Here is a 24355-nt window from a genome sequence, read left to right as displayed (position 1 = left end):
TTTCTGGGGATCTTCTCATCCCCAGAAGCAGGCCTGCTCCTGCTTCTGTAGCTGCCGCGGTCACCCGTTCTGTCAGTCTCCTCGGTTGCTTTCTTCCCCAGATGTTCTATCGCTAGCTTTTCTAATTGCCACCCCCAGTAGCTGGGCCTGGACCTCACCCTTCTCACTCATGCCGTTACTAGAATCACAATTTGATAGCAGCCACTGATGCTTGGAGGCCGTGGGACCTGATGTCCCAATCAGTCTCCGCCTGACTGCAGTGACAAGACAGACTAAAGAACAGGGTTCAAGGAGCAGTTGGGTGTTAGGGCCGATCCAATAAGAAAGGAATGCTCGAGCCGAGCCATGCTGCTTAGCACCCTGACTTCAGGAGGAGTCTCTGTGGCCTCTTCTTCATGATGCCTCTACTTAGAACATGCACTAGAACCATGAATGGAAGTGCCCTTTCATTTGGAGCTCATTGCCTATTTCCTTGAGGCAAAGGTTCTTAACCTGAAAATCTACAGAATTGTGGGCAAAACAATTTTGCCTGTATTTTCCTGAGAAGAAGATTTGTAGTTTTCATGGAATCTCAAGAGGGCCTATAGCCAAAAAGGAGAGAAAAAAAAAAAAAAAGCCAAAAACGAACGCTATGAGGGAAGAAGCATGTTGGAAGGGAACCAGTCTTCCAGAAATGCTGGCCTATGAAAATAGACAAGGGTCTGGCCTCTTCATACCAACAGAGGGAGCTAGTGCTTAGCCAAGGGGTACCACTCCTGTCCTGTCTTATACTCGGTTATACAAGGGACCCAAAGTTGCCCTTCCTCAGAAGAGACAGGTAATGTTGGTAAGAATTATTCCATTCAGGGCTTGGTAGGTAAAGGTGTAGATAAAAGCTACTGACCAGGAGAGCTGTAACTGTGCTCACTATTTCTCTTTTCTAGAGTCAGGATAAATAGTTAAGAATTGATGTCAGGATGCCAGGGCCAGTGATCTGATATCTCAGTCCCACTCTGTGCCCCTCCCCCCGCCCCCCCCCATTGAAGAGATGCTCAGTCAGCCGCCCTCGAGCTCTCCAGAATGCTCCCAAGCCCAGCGCCTGGCTGGCTCACTTATCTGACCACCTGGCTCAAGAAGGAGTGACAAGTCCTGTTGGATTTCTCTTCCAGGTCTTTCAGTTTGCAGTCAAAGAATCACTTATCCTGAAGCTGCCAACAGATGAGCTCATGAACCCGTCGCAGAAGAAGAAAAGAAAGCACAGGCAAGGGTTGGACAAAGGACTTTCTGTTCCCTGTGCTCTGACCTCCCCTTGGACTTCCCAACTGCCTCCCTCTTGAGTTTAGCATTGCACAACTGAGGGCCAGCCTTCTCAGTGCTCCCTGTGGGTCTGTGACTTGGACCAGCCCTTCCTTCTTCCATCCCTAGATGCTGTGGACTGGGAGATAACCATCTGCCGTCCCTTTAAGCTCCTGGCCAGTAGGGTGAGAGCTGGCCTCATGGCTCCACCCTGAGGCCATTTCTCCTCATTGGGTGGTTAGTGACCACTGTTCTCACTTCTCAACTCTGACCAGAGTTTTTCCTTTTGGCTCTTGTATTGTTTTTTCTAAGTTGCACAATAACACCGTCTTTTAGCTAGCCTTTGCTAAGGGTTGGAAGGGTTTTTTTTTAATTCAACATTCTGCCTGCCTCGGTTCCCTAATGACTATCACCTACTCAAGGAAGGAACTGACACCAATTCTAGATATAGAAGGAAGTCCCTGTGGCTTCTGCCTGTCAGTTTGTTCAGTCAGCAGATTCCTGAAAAGTTCCCACCTCCCCATCCTGCAATTCTTCCACATCTCCACCTCCCCAAACAGAAGGAGGGAGGGAGGGGGGAGAGGGAGAAACAATAGCGTCATAATAGACACAGAGGGTTGGGTTTTGTGTTTGTTTTTTATACATCTTTGTTTGTTTTATATTTAAATCTTGAAGCATAGACCAGCTGGACTCCAGATGAACTCCGGCTTCCATCTAGCAGGATAGGGGCCTCTGGTGGAAGGATTCGGGGAGGATACTCCCTGGTGATCAGACCACAGTCCCTCAAAGCAGGCCATGTTGTTATTTACCCAAATGTGCAGAGCCATGACCCAGGCCCATCCGCCTCTCTTTTCCAGGTTGTGGGCTGCACACTGCAGGAAAATTCAGCTGAAGAAAGGTAAGTTGCACCAGGGTGCTCTTCGGCAGTTCAGCGTGAGGTCTCACCCCTGTGGTCACCCGCCCGCCCCACCTACAGCCGCTCTTGTTGACCCTGTACTGCTTCCGCAGATGGCAGATTTCTCTGCAGCAGCTGAGAACAGCTCAGCTTCTCACTGCAGCTGAGTGCACCTCTTAGGAGGTAGAGCTAGGAGCCTTGTGGTCTCTGACTTTCATAGCGCGCCATCTGCCAGGTTCCAGACTTCGTTTAGTGTTTGGAATGGGCTGCCCTGTAGTCCCAGACCATTTCCACACTCTCCGCACAAGGCAAATCACCCCGTTGTAGCTGACAAACAACCATCATCTCTGATGGCTTCTCACTTCAGGTGCTAAACGTGTGTCCAAGATCATGACTGGGACAGTCTCCTCCAGTCGAGACGATCGGGGAGCCCGGGCACAGCAGTGTCCTGGTCTACTCTTTTCTCTCCTAGATAACTCTTCCACTCAAGTGTATAACTACCAGCCCTGCGACCATCCAGACCGCCCCTGTGACAGCACCTGCCCCTGCATCATGACGCAGAATTTCTGTGAGAAGTTCTGCCAGTGCAACCCGGACTGTAAGTTTCCACTGTTTTCCCCTGTGGTCCTCCCGAAACAGCCAGCCACCGTGCACCCCAGGTTTCCCTCCCCGCCCATGCCCCTTGCTGCCCCTGGGCCTTCTGATGTCCTCTTTGCCGTGTTCTAAGCATTCTGCAGAGGAAACAAGATCCTTAAGATCTGGAAAAGTCATTGTTTTAAAAACCCATAGGTGTTTGATTCTAAAAGCAACAACTATACAGAAATCAGAAACATTCCCATCTTTACCTTCCAGAGAAGAATTAAGAAACGTGGGAATTTTTTCCCTTAAGGTGCTGTCACAGACCTCCTTTTTTAAGGTGTTGTTTTACAACATGTACAGGTTACAACACTGCGTATGCCCATTTTAGTTTAGTATCCGGAGTTTTACTATCAGGTCAGTCTGGATGTCAGCAGAAGTAAGATAAAGGCTAAACATGCTTCTCTTTGACTTCTTATCACACTGTGCCCTTCCCCACTCAAAGCTGAGAAGTTCAATAGCAGCCTCCAGAGCCTGCAGAACTAGGTGCCGAGGCAGTTGTGCTGGAAATACCTCCTAACCCATAGCAGATATCAATCTTAGCCACAGAAGAGAGGTGCTTGTGCTGGGGAGGGCAGTGGGTGGAGGAGGGTGGCATAGAACGGATGCATTCTGTTCTCAAAATGATTCTTGTTTTGATGGTGATGATTTACCAGTGAAAAGCACTGATTTCATTTTCTCTGGGCCCCTAACCACCTCCCTTCCAAATTACACCAACAAGAGGAAGGAAGAGCACTGTTGAGGAATCTCTAGGAAACACATCTCCATAGTCAAACTTGCTTTTTTTGACTCCCAGGCATGAATGTTGGGAGGTACTCCATTTTCTCAGGAAAGAAAACAAACAAACAAAAAATTGACCATACGAAGCAAGGGAGCTTCTCTCCTACTTGCCAGATCTCCTTGAACACATCACATGTACTTCTTTGCTGACCCCTGAGTCAGACCTGAGCGCCAGCTTAGTCTGCTACTTTTCCTAACCCACCCCTCCCCCCGCCCCTCTCCTCCTCCCCAGGTCAGAATCGTTTCCCTGGCTGTCGCTGTAAGACCCAGTGTAATACCAAGCAGTGTCCCTGCTACCTGGCAGTGCGAGAGTGCGACCCCGACCTGTGCCTCACCTGCGGGGCCTCGGAGCACTGGGACTGCAAGGTGGTTTCCTGCAAAAACTGCAGCATCCAGCGAGGCCTCAAGAAGGTGAGGGCTTTTCTTAGGACTGCGAGCCAGATGGTGGAGGGGAAGAGACTGAGTATTCCCAAGCAGCCTCTTTCCATTGGTCCCTTAGGGGGTTTCTACATGAAAGGGCTTGGTAAATCCTAAAGGACACACACGTACTGAGATAAAGAAAGTTTGCTCTCCCGGTGAGGAGTTAGGAAAGTGACCCCTGACCTGGCCAGACTAAGAGGAGCAGAGAGGATGGACGCATCATTGATGTTGTCTGTTTGTACTTGACCCGTAGCAGTGACTCCCTAGCGACTCAGGTCTAGGAGGTCCCCAGGCCTAGAGGAGGAGGTATCATGTTTCCTTTGCCCACCTCCCTTTGCTGTTTTGCCTCTCCCCAGAACAGAATGGCTTAGACCTTTTTCTGTTTTCAGATCCTCTTAACAGTTGCTAGTTCTTTCCACCCTGCCCACCCCCTGCACACGTGCACATCCAGTACACACACCACCCACTCACACATGCCCTGTAGTCTGAGGTTTGACTCCCTCTTCCCCAGCACCTGCTGCTGGCCCCCTCAGATGTGGCCGGATGGGGCACCTTCATTAAGGAGTCTGTGCAAAAGAACGAATTCATTTCTGAATACTGTGGTGAGGTGAGTGCTATCGGTTTGGACCACATTCCTTTCTGGGGAGATACTGATGAGAAACCCTGATTTTCTGTGGGCCAGACTTCTGTGACTTACTCTCTAAATAACTCAGCTGAGTTCCCGTGTGGCTTCTTGGGGGATCCCACAGAAGTGTTTGCAATCCTGAGATAAACCACTCTTCTTAAAGTCTTTGCCAATTCAGGCCACACAAAGGGGTGGGCGGGGAATGCTCTTCAGTCTTAATACTGGTCAGCCTGGAGGGGCTTAGATAGAATACAGTAACTTGAGCTCTGTCTCCTGTGACTCTCATCCTGATACTCAGCAAGCATGTGTGTGTGACAGTGCCCCCTCCCAGTCCTTTCTGAGGGCAGGGTACCATGCCCTGAGCAGACAGCCTTATCCCCCGATTGTTCCTGATCTGTCTTTGCAGCTTATCTCTCAAGACGAGGCTGATCGACGGGGGAAGGTCTATGACAAATACATGTCCAGCTTCCTCTTCAACCTCAACAATGGTAAGGAGTCTCTTTCTCTTGCCCCATGGTGGTCTCAGGCACATCTCTCTACCGGATTGCCCTTGCTGTAGTCCACCTTCAGATCAGCTGTGATTTCTCCAGCAGATGTGCAGAGGAAGGTGGGGACGTTGAACCTCAAGACACCACGAGCCATAGTTCACTTGCTTTGGGAGAACCTGCGTTTCTGGGTTGTGTTTATAATCGGAGCACTGAGCACTTACACCTGAGAAATCTCCTTACCCAGTAGATGGGAAGAGGGGATCTGTAATTCCAGCAAAATGGGGGGACCCAAAGGGAACGTGCCCACATGAGGCTGCATTCTTATGCTGCATGCTGCTGGACTTCAAAGTCCCCCACTGGATTATTTCTGTTACTATTTAATTGATTTTAAGACCAGGTTCGAGAAGCTGTGGATTTGCCTGATGAACCCATGATCTTTCTTTACATTATATAGATTTTGTAGTAGATGCTACCCGGAAAGGAAACAAAATTCGATTTGCAAACCATTCAGTGAACCCCAACTGTTATGCCAAAGGTGAGTTCCCAGTGACCTGGGAGGTAGGGTGGATGATGGATGCTTTATTTACTATTGTTTCTATCCATTATGTGTCTTTTTTCATTGCCGAGTTATTTTTTTGTCCAAAGACAACCATGCTTAATGTCTGGTATCGTTCTGTGTCTCCGTCTCTATTTTGTTAATTGGCTCTCTCACTGAATACATGATAAACATTTTCCCACAAACAAGAATCTTTTAAAGATAAGTCTTTTCCCACATCACCAGCCCGAATAACAGATCTAAAAGCAGAGAGGCAACTGTCTTTACTGACTGCTTTTAAACTCCACTTTATTTATATTTTCGCTGGGAACTGGGAGAAAATCAGCCCAGAACCTGCCGATTATTGGCTTGGAGCTGACTAGGAACCTAGCCTTGGCTTTGTCCTGTTTGCAGTGGTCATGGTGAACGGGGATCATCGCATTGGAATCTTTGCTAAAAGGGCAATTCAAGCTGGTGAAGAGCTCTTCTTTGATTACAGGTGAGGCAGCCAGAAATGATCCTTGGGAGGTAGCTCCAAAGGCAGAAGGGTGGCTGTTAGAATTGATTTGGGGGCATAAAGTGGGCGATACAGAGGAAGGAGAGGGTCTTGTGGCGGTCAAGTCTGTCCCTCTGTTCTGCTCCCGGGGGCCTTGCCCCAGAAGCGGGAGCACTGTAAACTGCTCTGAGAGATGGGGAAGCAAAATAGAGGGGATTCTGTCTGTTCAGTCACAGAAGCCTTGACAGTAATCTCATTCCTCCTCCTGTCCCGGGACAGGTACAGCCAAGCTGATGCCCTCAAGTACGTGGGGATCGAGCGGGAGACTGATGTCCTTTAGCCCTCCTGGGCCCCACGCGAGCGCTTATGGTAGCAGCATTGTCTTTGCTCTCATGCACACAGCACCGCTGCTCGACTTTCCTGCACTACGTGTCTCCCACACCGAGAAACCCCCCACCCACTCCCTGCGCAGCGAGGCCTCCGCTGTGTCCAGTGGGGACAGACTGTCTCAGTGAGAGAGGAGACAGAGGCAGCTAGGGCTGGGCTCCCCAGGAGAGAGCTGTGGAAGCGGGAGACCGCGTCTCAGGCCTTGGAGGAAGAGAGCACAGGCTGGGGGTGGGTGGCTCAGCGTGGTTTCTTGTCTGCTCCGTAGGTCTTGGGCCTCAGCAGTCCACCTGGGCAGTTCCTAACAAGCATTGGCCTGTAATTCTAACTTTCCAAGTCAAGGGTCCTTGTCTAATTGGGTCGCCAGCCTATGTCTCTGTGGTAGGTCGTAGGACCAGAGAGGATGGGCTAAGTGAAGTTTGGTACCTGGAGCTCACGAGTGGCCTGGGTTAAAGGCAAGCCTGGCGGGGGGCACAGACTGAATTCAGAGGGGAGACGGGTCACCTTACTACCTCTTCCCTCCTGGCGGGGTTCACATTGAAGGAGTGTGGGTTCTGACTATAGAAATTCAATGCTGGCAGAAGGAAAGCTAAGTGCCGTTCTTCCACGGACAGAGAGCGAGAGCCATCCTGATGACAGCAGTTCAGCTGCTAAGCTTGGGGCCCAACAGGCTTTCAGAAACCTTCTCTGTACTCTGGAGATGGATGGATAAGTTTTCAGATTCCTGAAAGCAGGTGCCAGCGCCCTGTCAGCTCCTTCCAAAGCTTGGGCTTGGCGACCGCAGGCAGGCATCGTGCTGCTATTGAAGACGCACAGGAGGTATGCCGGGCCAGGCCGGGCGTGCGCGCTCTGGTCCTGGGTATGGAGGCCGTCTTCAGGCCTTGCATTCCCTTTAGAGGCCAAGCCCGTGGGGCCTCTGTTGCTTATCTCTTCCGGGTAGATGGGTGAAAGCCTGGACTAGAGAGGGGGAAGGTTGTCAAGGTGATTTACTTTCCTGTCTGTAGCACCTGCTGTTGGAGAGGGTGAGTTGACAGCATGTGTTTGGAGATGGGTGAGGGGCTCCCAAGTTGCACGTGTTCAGGATGGCACCACGCTTGCAAGTGCACACTGGCAGAGGGTAGTTGAAGTGTTGAGAAGAAGCAGGCCAGCCTCCTGTGCCACTGCATGGTGCCATTCTCTCTGGGATTCTTGAAGAACAAAGCACTTTATTTCTTTGAGAAGGTCTGTAGCTGAGGTGGAGTTTGAACTAAAGTCTCTGGGATCCCTGCCCAAATCCCATTCCTAAGGGAAAGGGAAGGAGAGGGGGTTGGAAGATTCCCCTCCAGTTCTGTCTCAGCTCCTGGTGGAGGCAGGAGGAGCTTCCTTGACACACAGGAAGTGAATGAGGATGGGGTCAGCTCTAGGAGCCAGCCCTGTGTCTGTGGCTGGCGTGCTGAGCTGACAGGGAATAAGGAGCATTGTGCTGGGTAAAAAGGACGTGGCAGTGACAGGCTGGCCTAGGGAATATCAGCATAGGGAGCAGGCTTCTCTTTTCTCTAGGGAATCCAAGCCTTTCTTCCTCAGTCTGTACTGACCACTCCCTTCCTCCATCCCTACTGGCTGTCCCATGAAGCAAGGAGTGGGGTTCCCTCTCGCCAAACTGTCGCCTGGGGATTTGGGTGGGACGTGCACACACACACACTCACATCTCCACGCGCCACACTTGTGAGCACTCATGCACTCAGCACTGAGCACACACCCAGCCAGCTCCTGACGGAAGCCTCTTCCCACCTGACCGGCCAGCCCCGCCACCATTCCGAAATCTGCATCTGCTGTGGTTTGTATCCGTTGTGTACCGGGGATGCCCTCTAGCCCGATTGGGCTCTGAAGTACTCGTAAATTATAGGGGAAAACCAGAGACAAATGAAGAAGCAGGAGTTAGGTCTGTCTGAAGGTGGGGCTGGCTGTGAGGAAATCATGGGGAAAAAATTACATCCAGCCACTGAGAGGCTAGATTGACCCCACTCTTCCCTCAGCATGCGGAACCCTGTCCTTCCCAGTTTCAGACCACTGATACTCCTGTTCTGCCAGCATTCCTATTTTCCCTGCTGTCCCCCACGTATAATGACGGGTCTCAACCCCTCCCCCCAGACATGGTTGATGGATGGAGCAAGGTGGTGGGGACTTGGGGTGGGGGAGGCTGGTATATGTGCGGCTTTATCGCCAGTGAATTTCACGCACTTTAAAGTCCTGTGGCTTGTGACCTCTTATCTGAATAAAGTGATAGAGTCCATTTTGGCAAGTTTTGCCTTGTGTACTTTGGGGCTGGAAGGATCCAGGGATGGCAGCACAGGGGCAGCTGGAGCTAAAGCGTTAGCATTCAGATCCCCTCCTGTCCACTGAGATCTGGGGTTGGAGGGCAGGCGGTGAGGAAGGTTGGCAAGAGCCGGTCAGGCCCCGGGCAGGCGATGCAAGGATTCAGAGGATTCCCGGTGGAAATTTCTGAGCCCTCCGGTTAGTTCCCTGAAAGTCATCCCACTTACCCCCAGCCACGACGCCAGCTACCACGCACAGACTGGGGCTCTGCCACTCTGCTTTATTAGAACGGTTCTGGTTCTGCGAGCACGGCTTCAGAGTGGAGGCTGGGTCAGGCTGGCCAAGTGGCCAGCCGACCTCACGAGACTTCCAACACGGGAAAAGCAAGAACTACAGACCGTGGCACAGCACAGGACAGGACAGTCGATCAATTTTTTTCTTTTATATATAAACTGATAATTAAAAAATTAGAGTAGTATATAGAGTTTCTCTAGAGAGAGACTTTGCAACAAAAAATATATATAAAGAACATGACCTCCTGGGCAAACGAAGCAGCATCTCTGAGCGGAGGAAAGAGGGCTCCTCATGCACTGGAGAGGGGGCCAAGCCTTTGGACAGGCACCAAGGCTATTGCATATCTTGGAAGAGGGAGGAACAATAGAGGGCAGGCTAATGCACTGGCATCTGCATTATTCTCTCTACATTGCAAGTTGTTTTTATGGCTTTGGCTAAAGCATGTGAAGCAGCGGAGGTACTAAGGTGCTAAAACCGAGGCCTCTCGGTCTCCGTAAAAAACAAAAAAGAGAGGATGGGGGACAGCAATGAAGCCCTCCCTAACCCCCAACTGAGTGGAAGCAGATGGAAGGCATTCTGCAGGGCAGGGGGGAGGCTAGGGGATGTAATTTAGCAGCCTCCTCCCCCCATGCCCTGTGCATCCCTGCAATCCCACACATCTGTCCCTGCTGAGATTGAATACTTGAAGGGAAGCAGTTAATCTCTCTTGCACTCTGTCATTAATCCCTGGCAGCAGCTGGGACAGGGATGGCAGGGAGGGCCTGTCTCAACCCCATGGAGCTTCTCCTTCGGGGCAAACAACCAGGAGCCTGGGGAAGCGGGGACGGGGAGGGCATTGGTTTAGGCAGTGAGGCTCGGCCACTCTCTTTGGTCCCATCTGTAGCTCTGCCCACCAAACTTGGCAGGAGGGGCATCCTCTGGATGAGCAGAACCTGCTAAGAGGAGCCAAATGTCCCTGACAGGGTGGGGAGAGGCAGGAATTGGGGAACTCAGAGGAGATGGACGTGGTCCCTAAAGCCCTTTTCCTGATTCATTCAGACCTGGACTCCTCCAGGATCTGGGGGAGATTTTGGTCCCGGGAGCCAGGGGCTGGGGCTGGGGCTGGGGCTGGGGCTGGGGCTGGGGTGGAAGCCGGTGTAGGGGCTGGGGCCTGGGCAGAGCCTGAAGTAGGTAGGGGAGGTTTGCTGCCAGGGTGGTAATCATGGGTGGCCTTGGGCTCATTGGTGTGGTAGGAGCCCTTGTAGCGATGATTTTGCAGGTAGAAGAGCACCAACATCCCCACCAGCCCCAGCAGCAGGAAGGCCACCAAAACTGAAAAAAAAAAAGGAAGAGTTCAGGGCAGGTCTGAATGTGTGTATGCTTTGGGCCAAAAGAATACACGTGTGCCTGGCTGCCGTTCGATCGTGTCAGGCCATTCCCAAGTGCCTGGAGGGTCTGAATTCCTGTTATCCATTTCTCACCTCTCTACGTGTTACTGCACCCCCATTTCCTCATCCCTTAGCCATAGCCCCCTTTTAATATTTCATTTCAACTAAAAGTCTGTAGCGTCCTCAAACATTTAAAAATCTCCAGCTTGGGGGCGCCTGAGCGTCGGGCTTCGGCTTAGGTCATGATCTCAGGGTTTGTGAGTTCAAGCCCCACATCGGGCTAGCCGCTGTCAACGCGGAGCCCGCTTCGGATCCTCTGTCTCCCCCCACCCCCACCCCACCTCTCCCCCACTCGTGCTCACTCGCTCTCAAAAATAAATGAACATTAAAAAAAATAAAAATCTCCAACTCAATGCCATACTACCGTCAGCACAGCCCGGCTCATCCTTGTTTGCACCACCCCGCACTGAGTGCCTTCGCCACCCCTCAGCCCTGGGGATACGGGGAAGGGAATGCTGACCGAGGGTAGAATTAGGAGGTCAGGGTAGTGATCACGCTACTCACAGCCTAAAAGTATGGCAACCCATCCCTCGTCGTGGTAGTACGGGAAGTCTGGAGAGGAGAGAGCGCCGGTTAGGAGAAACCCCCTCCTTGTAAAGAATCGTTTCCCTTCCCTGCCGTCCCTCACTGCCCTCCCTCCTCCATGTGCCCTGGACGTACCCGGGGGCAGATACCAGGGATCCAGCTCAGGCGGCACCTCTGAGAAAAGACGGGGCATGGCTCCGCAGTTAGATTCCGACAGGTCTCCCTGAACTCGGAGGGCCTCAGCTAGCTCGGCGGTCATGGGTCGAGGGGTTCGGAAGTGGGTCTTCAGAGGGGCCACGTTGTTGAATCGAACACCAGACAGGCAGCCCGAGAAACCCGGTGTGTTGTAGCGCTGGATCTCCGGGTCAATTACTCCCGTCTCTGAGGGAGAGGCCGGCCCAGAAGGAGAGGGGCTGGGACCACCCATAGCCTGGCCCCTCTCACCCATCTCGCCGTCTGCAGGGTTCCTGCGCCTTGTTATCGCCGCCTTCCCAGCCCTTCCCAGGTCCCTCGCTCTCTAGGCTCCGGGGGCCTCACCCGTAACTCCTTAGCCCAAACATGATGGCACCCACGCCTCACCCATCACACGCCCTAGATACAAGGCCTTGGGTGAGTCCAGCTGGCTGTCCACCAACAGTGAGAACTTCTGTTCCGTCAGTGGGAAGTAGTCCACCTGAGGGGGAGGGAGAGGAGCTGAGGGAGGGAGAACCAGAGGCCGACGAGGCCGAGACCACGCAGGAAGTCCTGTTCTGTCCACACTGGTGGTGAGTCCCGGCCTAGTCCTGGCTGGACAACCCCTGGGCCCGGATGAAGGATTTCATATTAAAAACCCAATGGCCTCGTTCTGAGCCGTCTTTAAAGCTACCAGTGGCTTGACTTTGTGGAAAACCCCTTTACTTTCTGAACCCATTTACTGATTTATAAAGCAGACGTGATAAGAACTCCTGCCCACCCGAACCACCTCCCGGAGTTGTGAGGGTTGCATGAGGTAGTAATACCCATGACAATCCTCTGTACATTGCGATGTGCTCTACTCATGCTAACTCTTTGACATTTTCCTGGGCACCATCACGAGGTTACGATCTGAGTCGGCTCACCTCCCTCGCCCACCTCCCTCCACACGCACCTGGATGAAGAGGTTGCGGTAGACCCGGGTGATGTTGATGCTGTGTGGCTGGCCGTCTGTGACCGGCTTTGTGGTCAGCTGGTACACGTAGGGGCTGGTGCCCAGCTGATACCGCAGCTGCAGGGTCCCTGTGGGATGGGGAGGACAAAGGGAGTCTCCTCTTGGCTCCCACAGCCCCCACCTTTTTTTTTTAATTATTTAAATGTTTATTTATTTTTAATTTTTTTATGTTTATTTTGGAGACAGAAACAGAGCAGGAGTGGGGGAGGGGCAGAGAGAGAGGGAGACACAGAATCGGAAGCAGGCTCCAGGCTCCGAACTATCAGCACAGAGCCCGACATGGGGCTCGAACCCACCAACCATGCGATCATGACCTGAACCGAAGTCAGATGCTTAACCGACTGAGCCACCCAGGCGCCCCAATGTTTATTTATTTTTGAGAGAGAGAGAGAGAGAGACAGAGCATGTGCAGGAGAGGGGCAGAGAGAAAGGGAGACACAGAATCAGAAGCAGGCTTTAGGCTCTGAGCTGTCAGCACAGAGCCCGACCCCGGGATCAAACTCACGAACCATGAGATGGTGACCTGTGCCAAAGTCTGATGCTTAACAGACCGGGCCACCCAGGCGCCCCAGCCCCCATCTTCTGAGAATGCTTGGGTCCTTCTACTAGTGAACCAACAGGCGTGAAAGTGAAGGGCGCCCTGCACGCAGAGGGAGCCGAGGGACAGCCTATGCGAGCTTACCATCTTCCTTGATGAGCACGGCCATGTAGTCCCGCACAAAGGAGCTGACGTAGAGCAGGACCGCAGGGGCGGAGTCAGTGCTGAAGCTGAAGGACACCTCCTCACCGGTGACATTGTAGACAGGCCCACGGTAACCGGGCACGGGCCGGCCGGGCCGGGGGTAGTCCGGCAGACGGTAGCCAGGGCCATGGTAGCCAGGCACGTAGCCAGGGGTGTCATAGCCGGGGATGTAGCCAGGCTCGTAGCCGGGCACCGGCCGGCTGAGCATGTGGGAGAACTCCCGGGCGGCCGAGCGCAGCGCTGACTGGAGGTTGTAGCGCATCCAGGTGCCGGGCTCAAAGAAACCTCCGATATCTGAAGGCGGAGGGTTATGAGGTCAGGGATTCAGACACTACGCCATCTGCACACCCACCCTGGAACTTGCCCTCGAACCACCGCACACTGTCAGAACTTCACTCTTCTGTCCCCTTGAGCCTCTATGTCACAGAAGGGAAATCTTAAAACTGTGAGAAATGGGAAAGATCATCTAACGCAACCCCCGCATTTTACAGATGGGGAAACTGAGGCACAGGAATGGCTAGTGACTTCCGTAAGGGCAAGCAGTCTATGGAGAGCCAAGATTAGAATCAAGGTATCATGGGGTGCCTGGGTGGCTCGGTAGGTTAAACGTCCAACTTTGGCTCAGGTCATGATCTCACAGTTTGTGCATTCGAGCCCCACATCGGGCTCTGTGCTGACAGCTCAGAGCCTGGAGCCTGCTTCGGATTCTGTGTCTCCCTTTCTCTCTGCCCCTCCCCTGCTCACATTCTGTCCCTCTCAAAAATAAATAAACATTAAAAAAAAAAAAAGAATCGAGGTATCATGACCCCATCTGGTACACTCGCCACCACTCACACTTACTTTTTTTTTAAGTTTATTTATTTTTAAGTAATCGCTACACCCAACGTGGGGCTCAAACTCACAACCCCAAGATCAAGAGTCGAATGCTCTTCCACCTGAGCCAGCCAGGCGCCCCACTACTCACACTTCCACACTGAGACCAAAGGTCCTCAGCTGATCGGAGTTCCTGTGTCTTCCTGCACCACCAGATACCTCTCACCGTTAACCTACCTGCGCGTGCATCCTCCTAGACCAGGCTTAGGAAGGATGCAGTCTGGGTGTATGTGCAGAATCTTGCTATGGTGAATGTCAAGGCTTGCCTTAACCAAGAGCCAGGCTGTAGACATGTTTTAGGAGCACAGGAAATGGCCAAGGAGGGCATCGCGCAGCCTGAGGTGACTATGCTTGTAAGAGGGGTAACCCGCGGTAACTTAGTGACAGTGGGAAGATGGGGAAGTTATTTGCTTGTTGCTTTTAAGTTCTTTTAGTACCAGCTAGCTGAACCATCCCTTCTTGGCCCCACTTTATGACTTGGAGTCATCCAGGATCTTCAGCTGCCTGACGCCCTGGATGAGAGCTCAGGAACCCAAGGACAACTCTAGTTTTCCCTGTCGCTGACTCTGCTCTCTCCGTCCTTCCCTGCCCTCCCTATGTCCCATTGTGCCCTGTGGCTCCCTAGTCTCGCACAAGCAGCTGCACTGACCGTGGTTGCAGTATGGCCCGTCAAAAGCCGTGAGGTCACAGTCACACGTGTAGTAGCTGTAACGCTCCACACAGCGGCCTCCGTGGAAACAGGGGAACCGGGGGTGGGCGCAATGGCCTGTGCAGTTGGGTGAGGTACCCTCCGAGGCGTTGGCACGACCTTCCAGGTTTAGAGTCACTCCATTCAGACGCATAGCCCTCAAGCAACCCACGAAGGGGCGCCTCTTAAGCTCTGCAGATCCTGAGAAGGGTGGGCAGGTCAAAAAAAGGGTGTCAAGCCAGAGACAGGGATAAGTACTGGGGTCTGGAAGGGAGCCAAGGGGAATGTAATAACAGGATAAAATCCATGGCCTAGAGAGGAAAGGTGAGCCTTTGGGTCACGCCGCAGCAGAGGGGATCAGGATCTAAGACATGGGGCTCCTGGAAACAAGAACGGTTGGGAGGGGGTGGGAAGGTAAAGGAAGCTTCAGACCCGCCTCGGGGCTGCTTCTTACCAACATAAAGGGGCTGGTCGTACTCCAGCCAGATATAGGTCTGCAGGGGCATAGGCCGCAGCACCCAAGGCCGGTGATCAACACGGAGCCGGGCCTGCTTCACATTGATCTCCGCCCGGACCAGGTGCCACTCATCGTCGTTGAATTCAAAGTCATCGGAGTGTACGGTCAGGTTCTCATCCCCATTGCCCACGTCAAAGGCGAAGACCACATCCCGGGACGCTGGACAATGCAGTGGGGTGGGGAGAAAGGACTCAGACCTCACAGATCCCTTACCCCAGACCACCTCTCTTCTTCACTCTCTGGAGCTCCTTGAATGTCCCTCCAATTAGTCTACGGCCCGGGACAAAACCCATAAACTCCTTGAAACCTTACACCCCTGGTTTCTGAGTTCCTTACACCCCCATTTCTGAGGTTAGAAGCATAGCTAGTCATGTCGGAAACCCCTCAGGAGTCCAGCTGCCTTATTCACAAGGGGCCTAAGGCCCCGAGAGGTGAAGACAGTGCCTAAGTTCACAAAGCCAGCTACCAAAACAGAGCTTGGTCTGGACCCTACAGTTATCTAAAGCCCTTTCCATGCTGCCTTTCGAGGGGCATCTGCCCTTGTCCCTTCCCCCAGCCTCTGCCTACCCCATATCCGCCCCCCCCCCGAGATCTTCATCTAGCCCACATCCCTCCTGATGTCTGCCTGCTCACTGTTGAGTTCCACCCGCACGTAAGGTCGGCGCCACTGGCAGTAAGGGCCCCCCATGTTCTCTAGGAAGACTCCTGAGGGAGCCGAGGTCCTGAAGTAGAAGGAGACATCAAGGCTGTGGTTGGCACGGATCGGGGGAAAGCGCAGAGCAGCCCCAGTGTGGAAGGAGATGGTGTTCCAGGAATTTCCTATAAAACCAGAAGGAGGAAGGCTGGATCAGGGAGGTTGGAGAGTGGAGCAGGGAGCCTTGGGTGGTGTGGGAGAAGGTAGGGCAAACGGGGACAGCTAGGGGTGTCCAAGGTGGGGGCGGGGGGGGGGGGGGGAGAAACAGGTATAGCGAAAGAGAATAAGGTACAGGGGAACCACACGGATGGGGGTCATATCACAGCAGGAGCTGGGTGTCTGGCAGTATGTCCTAGAGACCCACAGTGGGCCAGGTGTCCTAAATTTTGGAAACCGGAGAGCCAAGCCCGGGAGGGCACACAAAAGGGGTCTGCCACTCACGATCGCCGTAGCAGCGCAGAGGCCTCAGGAAGAACTGGGCCTCAGAATTGGAGCGGTTCGTATCCCCCACCACCACCTGAGTGACGGGCAAATGGTCCACAAAGGTCAGCAGTCCCTTGTCGGTTCTCCTGTGGGGGCAGGATGCAGTGGTTCAGCCCCTGCTGCTCCGCTGCCCCTGGAATCCTGAATGCCCTGTCCCTTCGCCCCTCACCACTGGGGCTGGTCAGCATCACAGTTACAGTGCAGAGCGGGGTCCACACAGCTCCGGTCCAGACCGCAGGCACAGCGCTGGATCCCAGGCTGTGAGCCTCCCCAGTAGAAGTGCTGCTCCTCATTTCGGCCAATCCAAAAGCTGTAGGGGTAGCCTCCTGGGGAAGATGTGCAGGCAGTTTCTAGGCCCCATCCCTCCATTAGCCCCTGGGTTCCTCTCTCGCCTTTCCAAGCAGCCCCGATCCTTGCTTGAATGTTCGAGGGCTCTAGCTGAAACTTCTGGTTCTCTCCTCCCAAGTCCCCACGGGTCACTCCCCCAGCTCTGCACCTCACCCTCGGTGACCCTGGCCCTCACCAGCAGTGTTGAGCAGCCGGGAATTGTAGCAGGAGAACTCGATCCACTGTTCACAGTGCTGGGAAGCATTGGCCAGGGCACTGACTTCCTCCCAGGATGCATTCCAGTACTGGATGGCCCCCAGGAATGGCCGCTCCATGCTAGAACCTGTCACCCGAGTTGTCCACAGCCTGTCATGCCGCACAACTGTCCATGCCCGGTTCTCTGGGGGAGGGGAATGGACAGAGCTTTGGCTCAAGATGGGCATTCTCTACCCATCTCCCTACCTCCACCACTGCTGCTGCTAGTCAGAGCCAATAAATGTGACCAGCAGCTCCGTTCCAGCCCACTGTCGGCTGGAGATGTGACAGCTGGACAGCTGGAATGGATCAGGAAGCTGGAATTTATCAGCAAGGCTGGATTACAAATTCCTGAGTGTCCCCTTTCCCCTCTGCCATCCTTTACCCCTACCACAGTTTGATCTTGCTGGCCCCTGTCCCCCCTTCAACCCCCTGTTTTCCCCACACCCCCACACAGCCTTTTCAGCTGCCCCTTCACCACTCATCAGAGCCACTTACCTCGGATATCACAGTACACTACAAATGGCTTCAGGGGACCACTGCCATCAGGATCAATGGTGAAGTTTCCAGAAGTTTTCCCACTGAGCCGATAAGCCTCACAAGATTCCTTATACAGAGCTGGTAGGTCGGGGGGTGGGCAAAGGGCATTTATGGGGTCAGAGGGCTAGGAGTGCCAGTCCTACCGTCTCCAGCAGCCTCATGATCCCCAGCAACCTCTTGGCCTCCCCTGCCCTTGAGTCTCCCCCATCCCCCACTGCGCTTACGTTGGTGGCAGGTCTCCCCCTTGTAGCCTGTCAGTTCACAATAGCAGATGAAGTCATCCCAGGACTGGTAGCAGCGTCCGTCATGCTCACACATGTTAGGGCTACACCTAGGGAAGAGGGCCAGCACGAAGGGCAGGCACCTTACTGTGAGTGTGAGAATGGGGTCTGATCCCTACCAGCTTCGCTCCAGGCTCCTGAGAGCACCAGAACCAGCCTCGTAGAAGCCTAAGTGCTGGTGTATGAGTCCTTGGGGCTCAAGGACTCTTCACCCTCTACTGGCCCCCTCTCCCACCACCCCCCTCCAGAAGAAAACCCCCTAGGGCCAAGAACAGATGCTTCATTTCCATTCTGAGCTTGTGTCACTTTAATGGAAGGATTAGGTAAAGGAGGACAAGAGGTTAAGATAACAAGTCAAGGAGGAATCATCTCCAGGTGGGAGACTGAGGACCTGGGACCAGGAGAAGGGAGATTATTGAGAATGGCCACTCCCATGGGGAGACTACAGAAGGGGGCTTTGCAGGGGTCACCTCTTGTAGGGAGAGGGGCTTCTGGATACCTATCAGTGATGCCACATGTGTCAAAGAGGACCTCAGCATAGTATCCAAGCCGCCGGCCCTCCACCAGAGTCAGGTTGACCAGTTGACCATCCACCTTGAGCAGCTCCATGCAGCCATGGAACGCCGTCTGGTTGGAGTGGCATCCCGATCGACTGGCTGGTTTGGGACAACCTGGAGCAACCACCCCTGTGAGGCCCTCCCCGGGGGAGACCCCAGAGACCCTCCCCCAGGGAGATGCCAAGGGAAAGCCAGACATGAAGGAAGGAAGGGGGCCAATAGACAATGGCAATGGCCTTCCAGTCTCCAAGGCACCAGAGGGAAAAGAGGGATTTATCCCCACAAAACGCTCCATGTAGCCCCATCTGAGGGGACTTTGGTGGGGCCTTCCCACCCAGAGATAGGAGTCTGACCAGGTTGGCTCCCACTTACCCCCAAAGAAGTATGAGGTGCCAGTCCGGATCAGCAGGGGGTATGAGACCCTGACCTCTGCCCCCTCCACATCATCAATGCTGATGACTGCATGGTTCTCCTGTGCTGCAAAATTCACCTCGTGCCAAAAGCCATCATTCAGGCGGTACCCTGGATGGGAGAAGAGGATGGTGTGGCTGAGGGAAGCTTCAAACTCTGAGAGAAGTGTCTTTAGTGGGGAAGCAACAACCCCACTCTGTGCCTATGTGCCCTCCATTATTAACACTTATCACACTGAGTGTGACATTTTTGAATGTCTGTCTTCACTAACCCTAGCAGCTGATGCAGTCTGTAAAGTTGTAAATGAATTAACAAACAACTCCCAAGCCTCCCCTGGAACTAGAGGGTACCAGGACTCTCAGCTTTCCTGCTTCTCCCAGCACCCTTAGCTCCTCAGATCTGACTCCCTGCCACCATCCACTCCCACCTTCTCCCAGGGCCCAGGGTCCTCCTGCTCTGCTCCCTTCCCTCCCTCACCCCTCTCCAAGAAGCAAAGTCCTCCGTGCAGGCCCACACTTGCCCCCTCCTCTGCCCTCCTCTGGCCTCCCGGCGCCTCCCCCCACCCTCTGCCCCTCACCAGCGGCAAACTGAAGCTTCTTTCGGCCAGTCTGCGCGATGGACACGTTGACCTGCCCTTCACTGAGGATCAGCTCCACGTGGCCCAGCCCGTCCCCCAGGCGGGAGAAAAGTAGCAGCCCTGTGAGATCCCAGGTCCGGAAGCGAAAGGAGACTGCCAAGCGGCCACGGCGCGGGAAGCCAGGCACTTGCACGAAGTTGTGAGGCCCTCCGAAGTTGATGGGGTGAGGAACCGGGTCCAGGCAACGGAAGGCCACCTTACCCTGAGGGCGAAAGTAAGGATCCATCAGCACCGGAGAGAATGGAAGACATCTGCCTCCGCTGGGATTCAATTTTCATACTGGTCTAAGACCCTTCTGAGGCACTCCCTCGAAGTGTGTGGGGGAAGGGAGGGGGTAAGACCTCACCCCCGACAAACATATCCAGCTGTGGAGGGGGGCGGAGTTTCCAACCAAGTCTGCCCTCAAGGCTCTCCATTGGCTAACGCTGATCTACGCCGTCTCCAGGGGGACCACCTCCTTCCCTTCCTTCCAGCTCGGAGAGGCAATTTCCTGCTGGCTTCCAGGCAGCGACATTAGAATGCCCGCTGCAGAGTTGGGGTGTGGGGTCACACCAAAACAGCCCTGGGTTCAAGTCCCTACTCAACCACTGCACAACTGTGTGATCTCTGGCCAAGCCACTCCGGTCTCTGCACTTGTTTTTCCTCAAGCATTAATTGAGGATGTGGTTGGGCCAGACCACAGCTTCATAACTGGGGGTTAGGGAGGGGTGGCCTTTCACCTCCTGTGAGTCGGTGATGCCCCCACTTGAGGATGTGGCAGGGGAGAGAGGGATCCTCGGCTTTTATCTGATTCTCAAGATCTCTTCCTGCTCCACCTCTTTGCTTTCCAAGCAGCTTTGATGTCCCGTCCTCCCTGATCCCCCCTGCCCACTGGCCTCAAAGGTGATCCTCGAATGGCGCCGCACGGCCAGGTCTGCGATGTTGACTCGGTTGAAGATTATGTTTTCTATGCAGCCGCGGAAATTATGACGATAGGCAAGGTTCTTCTGTGCAGCGCCCACTAGACCCCCGATGAACATCTGCGGGGCAGGGTGGGGGTGGTGAGGCTCCCTGGGTGTGTGAGCCTGTGCCCATGCTCTTCCGCCCCACACTTTCCCAGGCTCTGGGCCTGGCTTTATAGAAGACTGGAAATATCCATTTCCCCAGTATCATCAGTATTAAAGCTGGAAGTTCGCTGGACTTCCCCAGACTTGGGTTCTAGCCCTGACTCTGCCACAAATTGGCTGCGTGCCCTTGAGTAAGTCAATTAACCTGTCTGGGATTCTTTATCTGCAGATCCAAACCACGGTCTTTACCAACTCCACAGAGTTAAGCAATCCAACAGGGCAATTTTCTCATCTTGCCTGATCCCCCAAACCCACATTTTCAATTCCCATGTCAGTAGTTCTGGGGTTGTGCCCAGGAAATCTGCCTGTTAACAGCAACAACAGTGACAAAAACCTAGGCCTATGGGCCGCAGGTCTGCCAAGAGCTGCTAGGATATTCAAGAACCAGAAAGCAAGGTCCTACCTCTGGTGGAGAAAAGTACTGTCCCCGCACTGACAGCACCCTACTCAACTGAATGAACCACTCTGCTCACCTCGTTGTCCAGGTTCAGTCTCTCAAAGTCTCCATTGAGCACAAATCGCTGCACGTAGCCATCCAGGGTGAGATTTGCTTCTCGGCCAAATCGGTCCACACGAACGTAATGCCAGTGTTGATCATTGAGGACGCCACCAGCACTCACTGTGGTGTGACCGGGCCTTGGCTGGATAGGGCTGCTGCCTAGGGGGGCGGGGAGTGGGGGGGGGGGGGAGGGAGGGAGAGCAGGGTCAGACCTACAACCTGGAGAACCCCCAGGTGGAGATGCTTAGCCCCCAGGTGAAGCAGCAGCCAGGAGCACAGAGAGTTTGCACAGGGCCCAGGGCAGCCAGGGAGGGTGGGCATATAGAGACTGGACTTTAGCTTGGGATGGAGCGGTGGCCATTGGCGAATATGTGACTTAGGGTAAGTCATTTAACTTCTCTGAGCCTTTGTTTTCCAATCAGTAAAACTTGGGGCATGATCGCTGCTTCTCCCTCATCATATGGATGTTATAAAAGCTAATGAGATACAAAATAACAATTCTTTGGGTTTATATGTATATGTACTTGTAGTATATATAAGGTTTCTACAATGAAGAAACTGGGTAAGTGCCTTGTTCAAGGTCGCCCCACGGGTAGTGGAGCTGAGACTGGAATCCAGATCTCCTGACTCAGAGTCCAGTGTTTTGCTAATGCCAAATTCTGCACGAAGAAGGCGGGTTGATCCAAACAGTAAGGAAAGGCCAGATCGGGAGTGGGCGCGGCTTCGCGTAGGCGGTGCAGCGAGGGGCGTGGCAGCAGAGCCTCCGGGGTCGCACCCCGGGTGGCTGAACTCACCCAGGCTCATGTGCAGCAGCAAGTGCGCCCCCTGCAGCTCCAATGTCACGTAGTCGCCCTGGACGCCCTCCGCGTGCAGCAGGAGCCCGTCCTTCTCTTCCGTCTTGAAGCTGAAGGCGAACACATCCCAAAGGCTCCGGCTGACCCCTCGCGGGAAGCGGTATGAGATGGCATCGTCGCCGTCGAAATAGAGCACGTCGGACTCTGCGCAAAGGACAGTAGGTGGGCCGAGGACCGGGAAGACTCTCCCAGGAGCTCCGCCACGGCCTCCGCATCCTTACTGTAAGGGCAGCCGTAGAGGCCGAGCCTCAGGCCGATCTTGCCGCGCGGGTTCCAAGCCAGTGGCACGATGCGGATGTAGCGCGCGGTGAAGTGATAGTGCAGGTCGTGGCGCACTACCGCGGACTCGTTCACGTTACCGAAAAAGGTCTGAGAGAGAAGGCGAGAGGAGAGACCAGGTCCCCACTTTCTACTTCGTTTCTCCACAGCCTCCCAGCCCACAGCTGCCACACCCAGCCAATCTAGACTTCCAGAAAGCAAACTCTCCTTGATTTCCTCGGCCCTCATGGCTTTAGGAAAACAGGTGCCTTAGCGTAAAATGTCCTCTCCCACCATCCTATTATTTCCTCAGAGCCCAACTCAGATGTCACCTCCTTCAAGAAGCTCTCCCAGATTTTACCCTAAAGTATGTTAAACCCTATCATCTGAGAATGTCTCGCACACATGGCGAACTGACCGTCCCTATGAACTGAACCCCCTGATTGGAAGTCACTGCTCCTCATCTGTGTCCACACCACCTCCTCCTCCACTTCCCCCAAGCTAGTGCCCAGCCCAGGTTGCAGAGTTGAGGAGGTTCTCCAAGTGTGTGCACAGGGGGCCTGGAATACCGCGTTGTGCCCTTGCTGGTAGAACGGCGTCCAGCTATCCACTCGGTCCCCGTAGAGCAGCATGTAACGCGTGACCCAGTCCCACGAGTTAAATGAACCCTGGGTGGCCACAGCTCGGATCCGGTGCTTCTTCATTAAGTCGATCTGGAGCCAAGGATTCGGGTCCCCAATTCGGGGAGACCATCCGCTTATGCCTATAGAAGAGGCAAGGGCTTTCACCCCCGGCTCTCCCTTCATCCCTAGCCCTCCAGAGTGCCCCACCACGCCTTGGGGCGGAGCCTCACTCACCGTGCAGCCGGGCAAATCGAGGCGCAGTGAAGAGCCCGTAGTAGGAGGAGGCGCCCAAGGAGCGTGCGTACAGAGGCCCGACCAGCTCCTCGTCACAGCCGTCTGGGTTGGGGGAACGGACATTTTGATCAGGGCGACCCCTCCCAGGTCCTTCCAAAGGCCGCGCACACAGAGCAACTGGAGTTCCTCCTTCTCTGTCCCCCAGCGGCCAGCCCAGCCCTAACTTAAGCCATCTACCCAATCTGGGCTGCAGCAACAGCTGCACACTCCGGGGAAGCTGCCTTCTCCTCCTGGGGGGTTCACTAAGCCAGACCTTCCCTAGCTCTGTGACTGTTCTGGTACCAGCCCAGGCTTAGTACTCTCCCAAACACAACCCCAAGCCTCAGCATCTTATAGAACCTGAGTCAGCCCAAGGCACCAATCCAGCCCCAGCCTTATCATCAATCCCACTCATCAGCACCCCCAACCCTCAGCAACCCCAATCCAGGCCTTGGTCCCAACCCCAGCCAGTCCTACCAACATCACCAGCTCCATGTCCAACCTCAGCATCAATCAGGGTCACCAACTCCTGCTTGGATCTCAGCCTCAAAATCCACCCCAGCCCCAAATCCTAGCCCCTGGGCCAGCTCCAAGCCCAGCCTCAGCCCCTAACAAAACCTTAACCCTGGCCGGGTCACCAGTACCACCCTTATCTCCAACCCTCAAACCCAGGACCAACTTCCGCTTGGATCCCAGTCCCAAATCCCCACCCCGGGCCGACTCGAGCCTCGGCTCCTCCGAGCCCAGCACCACCCCGGGAGCGCGCGCCAGCCTCGGAGCTGCATTGCGGAGCGCGGGGGAGAGGCAGGAAAGGATGGGAATGAGCGAGCGCGCGCCGGCCGGGAAGGGACCCGCGACCACCTAGCCGCAATGCGGCTAGACCCGCCCTGCAGGATTTGGACTCCCCGGCCCAACCCTGCTTGCACCTGCGCCCGGCACTCACAGTAGCCCCAGCCCTGGGTTCCTGAGACCGCGGCAAGCAGGATGCAGAAGAGCCGGAGACACATGGTGCAGGGCTGATGGGTCTCGGCGGCCGCCTCCCAGTGCCCGGTTCCGGGTAGGGCTCCAGTTCCAGCTTGGGCTCCCCAATCTCCTTCTGGGGTTCGCAGCGGATCGCCGTCTCTTCTCCTAACCCACTCCTCGCTCTGTCCTCTCTCTCCCCCAACCCTTCTCCCTTCTCTCTGTCGTTCCTGGTTCTCCGCTGGTCTCTCTCTCCTTCCCACCCTCTCTCCTCTCACCTCCCCCCTTCCCCAGCCTCTCTCTCCCGGCACGCGCCGCTTTCCCGGACCCCGCGCAAGCGCGCGCCTCAGCCCTGCTGCGAAAGGGCGGGGGTAGAGAGCCTCCAGACGCTGGGAAATACCCTGAATAACCCGAGGCTGGCAGGGACTGTGGCCGCAGAGATGGGGGAAGGAAGGCTAGGGCCAGCTGAGAGGTCCTCAAAAATCCCAGAAAAGCGGGGGGTGGGGGGTGGGGTGG

At 54.5% G+C, this 24355-nt stretch overlaps 2 protein-coding genes across 5 annotated transcripts in view; one reads left to right on the top strand and one right to left on the bottom strand.

The window, feature by feature from the left end:
- The window catches only part of EZH1 (enhancer of zeste 1 polycomb repressive complex 2 subunit), a 29900-nt gene extending 21094 nt beyond the window's left edge, over window positions 1-8806 (top strand). For all 3 annotated transcript variants that reach the window (XM_060646034.3, XM_060646032.3, XM_060646033.3), the window contains exons 13-21: window positions 1149-1240; window positions 2133-2173; window positions 2643-2768; window positions 3819-3997; window positions 4518-4613; window positions 5038-5119; window positions 5574-5654; window positions 6069-6153; window positions 6430-8806. In XM_060646034.3, coding sequence (XP_060502017.1) covers window positions 1149-1240; window positions 2133-2173; window positions 2643-2768; window positions 3819-3997; window positions 4518-4613; window positions 5038-5119; window positions 5574-5654; window positions 6069-6153; window positions 6430-6490 — 843 coding nt within the window. In that variant the 3' untranslated portion in view covers window positions 6491-8806. The remainder of the gene's footprint in view (window positions 1-1148; window positions 1241-2132; window positions 2174-2642; window positions 2769-3818; window positions 3998-4517; window positions 4614-5037; window positions 5120-5573; window positions 5655-6068; window positions 6154-6429) is intronic.
- A 283-nt stretch (window positions 8807-9089) lies between these two features.
- CNTNAP1 (contactin associated protein 1) lies at window positions 9090-24276 on the bottom strand. 2 transcript variants are annotated; one of them, XM_060646027.3, is made up of 24 exons: window positions 23823-24276; window positions 22841-22942; window positions 22553-22746; window positions 21947-22094; window positions 21666-21869; window positions 20846-21030; window positions 20142-20285; window positions 19207-19468; window positions 18591-18740; window positions 18161-18332; window positions 17605-17711; window positions 17339-17458; window positions 16782-16985; window positions 16428-16584; window positions 16217-16344; window positions 15715-15900; window positions 15019-15240; window positions 14526-14765; window positions 12944-13297; window positions 12202-12329; window positions 11655-11748; window positions 11211-11456; window positions 11055-11102; window positions 9090-10434 (listed from the first exon to the last, which is right to left on the bottom strand). In XM_060646027.3, the coding sequence occupies exons 1-24, from the start codon at window positions 23884-23886 to the stop codon at window positions 10154-10156; spliced, it is 4140 nt and encodes a 1379-aa protein (XP_060502010.3). In that variant the 5' UTR covers window positions 23887-24276; the 3' UTR covers window positions 9090-10153. The 2 variants fall into 2 exon arrangements, with proteins under 2 accessions (XP_060502010.3, XP_060502011.3); XM_060646028.3 differs by lacking the exon at window positions 23823-24276 and adding an exon at window positions 23357-23791.
- Window positions 24277-24355: the final 79 nt, after the last annotated feature.

This window comes from Panthera onca, chromosome E1 (genome assembly GCF_046562875.1).
Source record: "Panthera onca isolate mPanOnc1 chromosome E1, mPanOnc1 haplotype 2, whole genome shotgun sequence".
Taxonomy (NCBI): domain Eukaryota; kingdom Metazoa; phylum Chordata; class Mammalia; order Carnivora; family Felidae; genus Panthera; species Panthera onca.
This window is presented reverse-complemented; position numbering and strand designations above follow the sequence as displayed.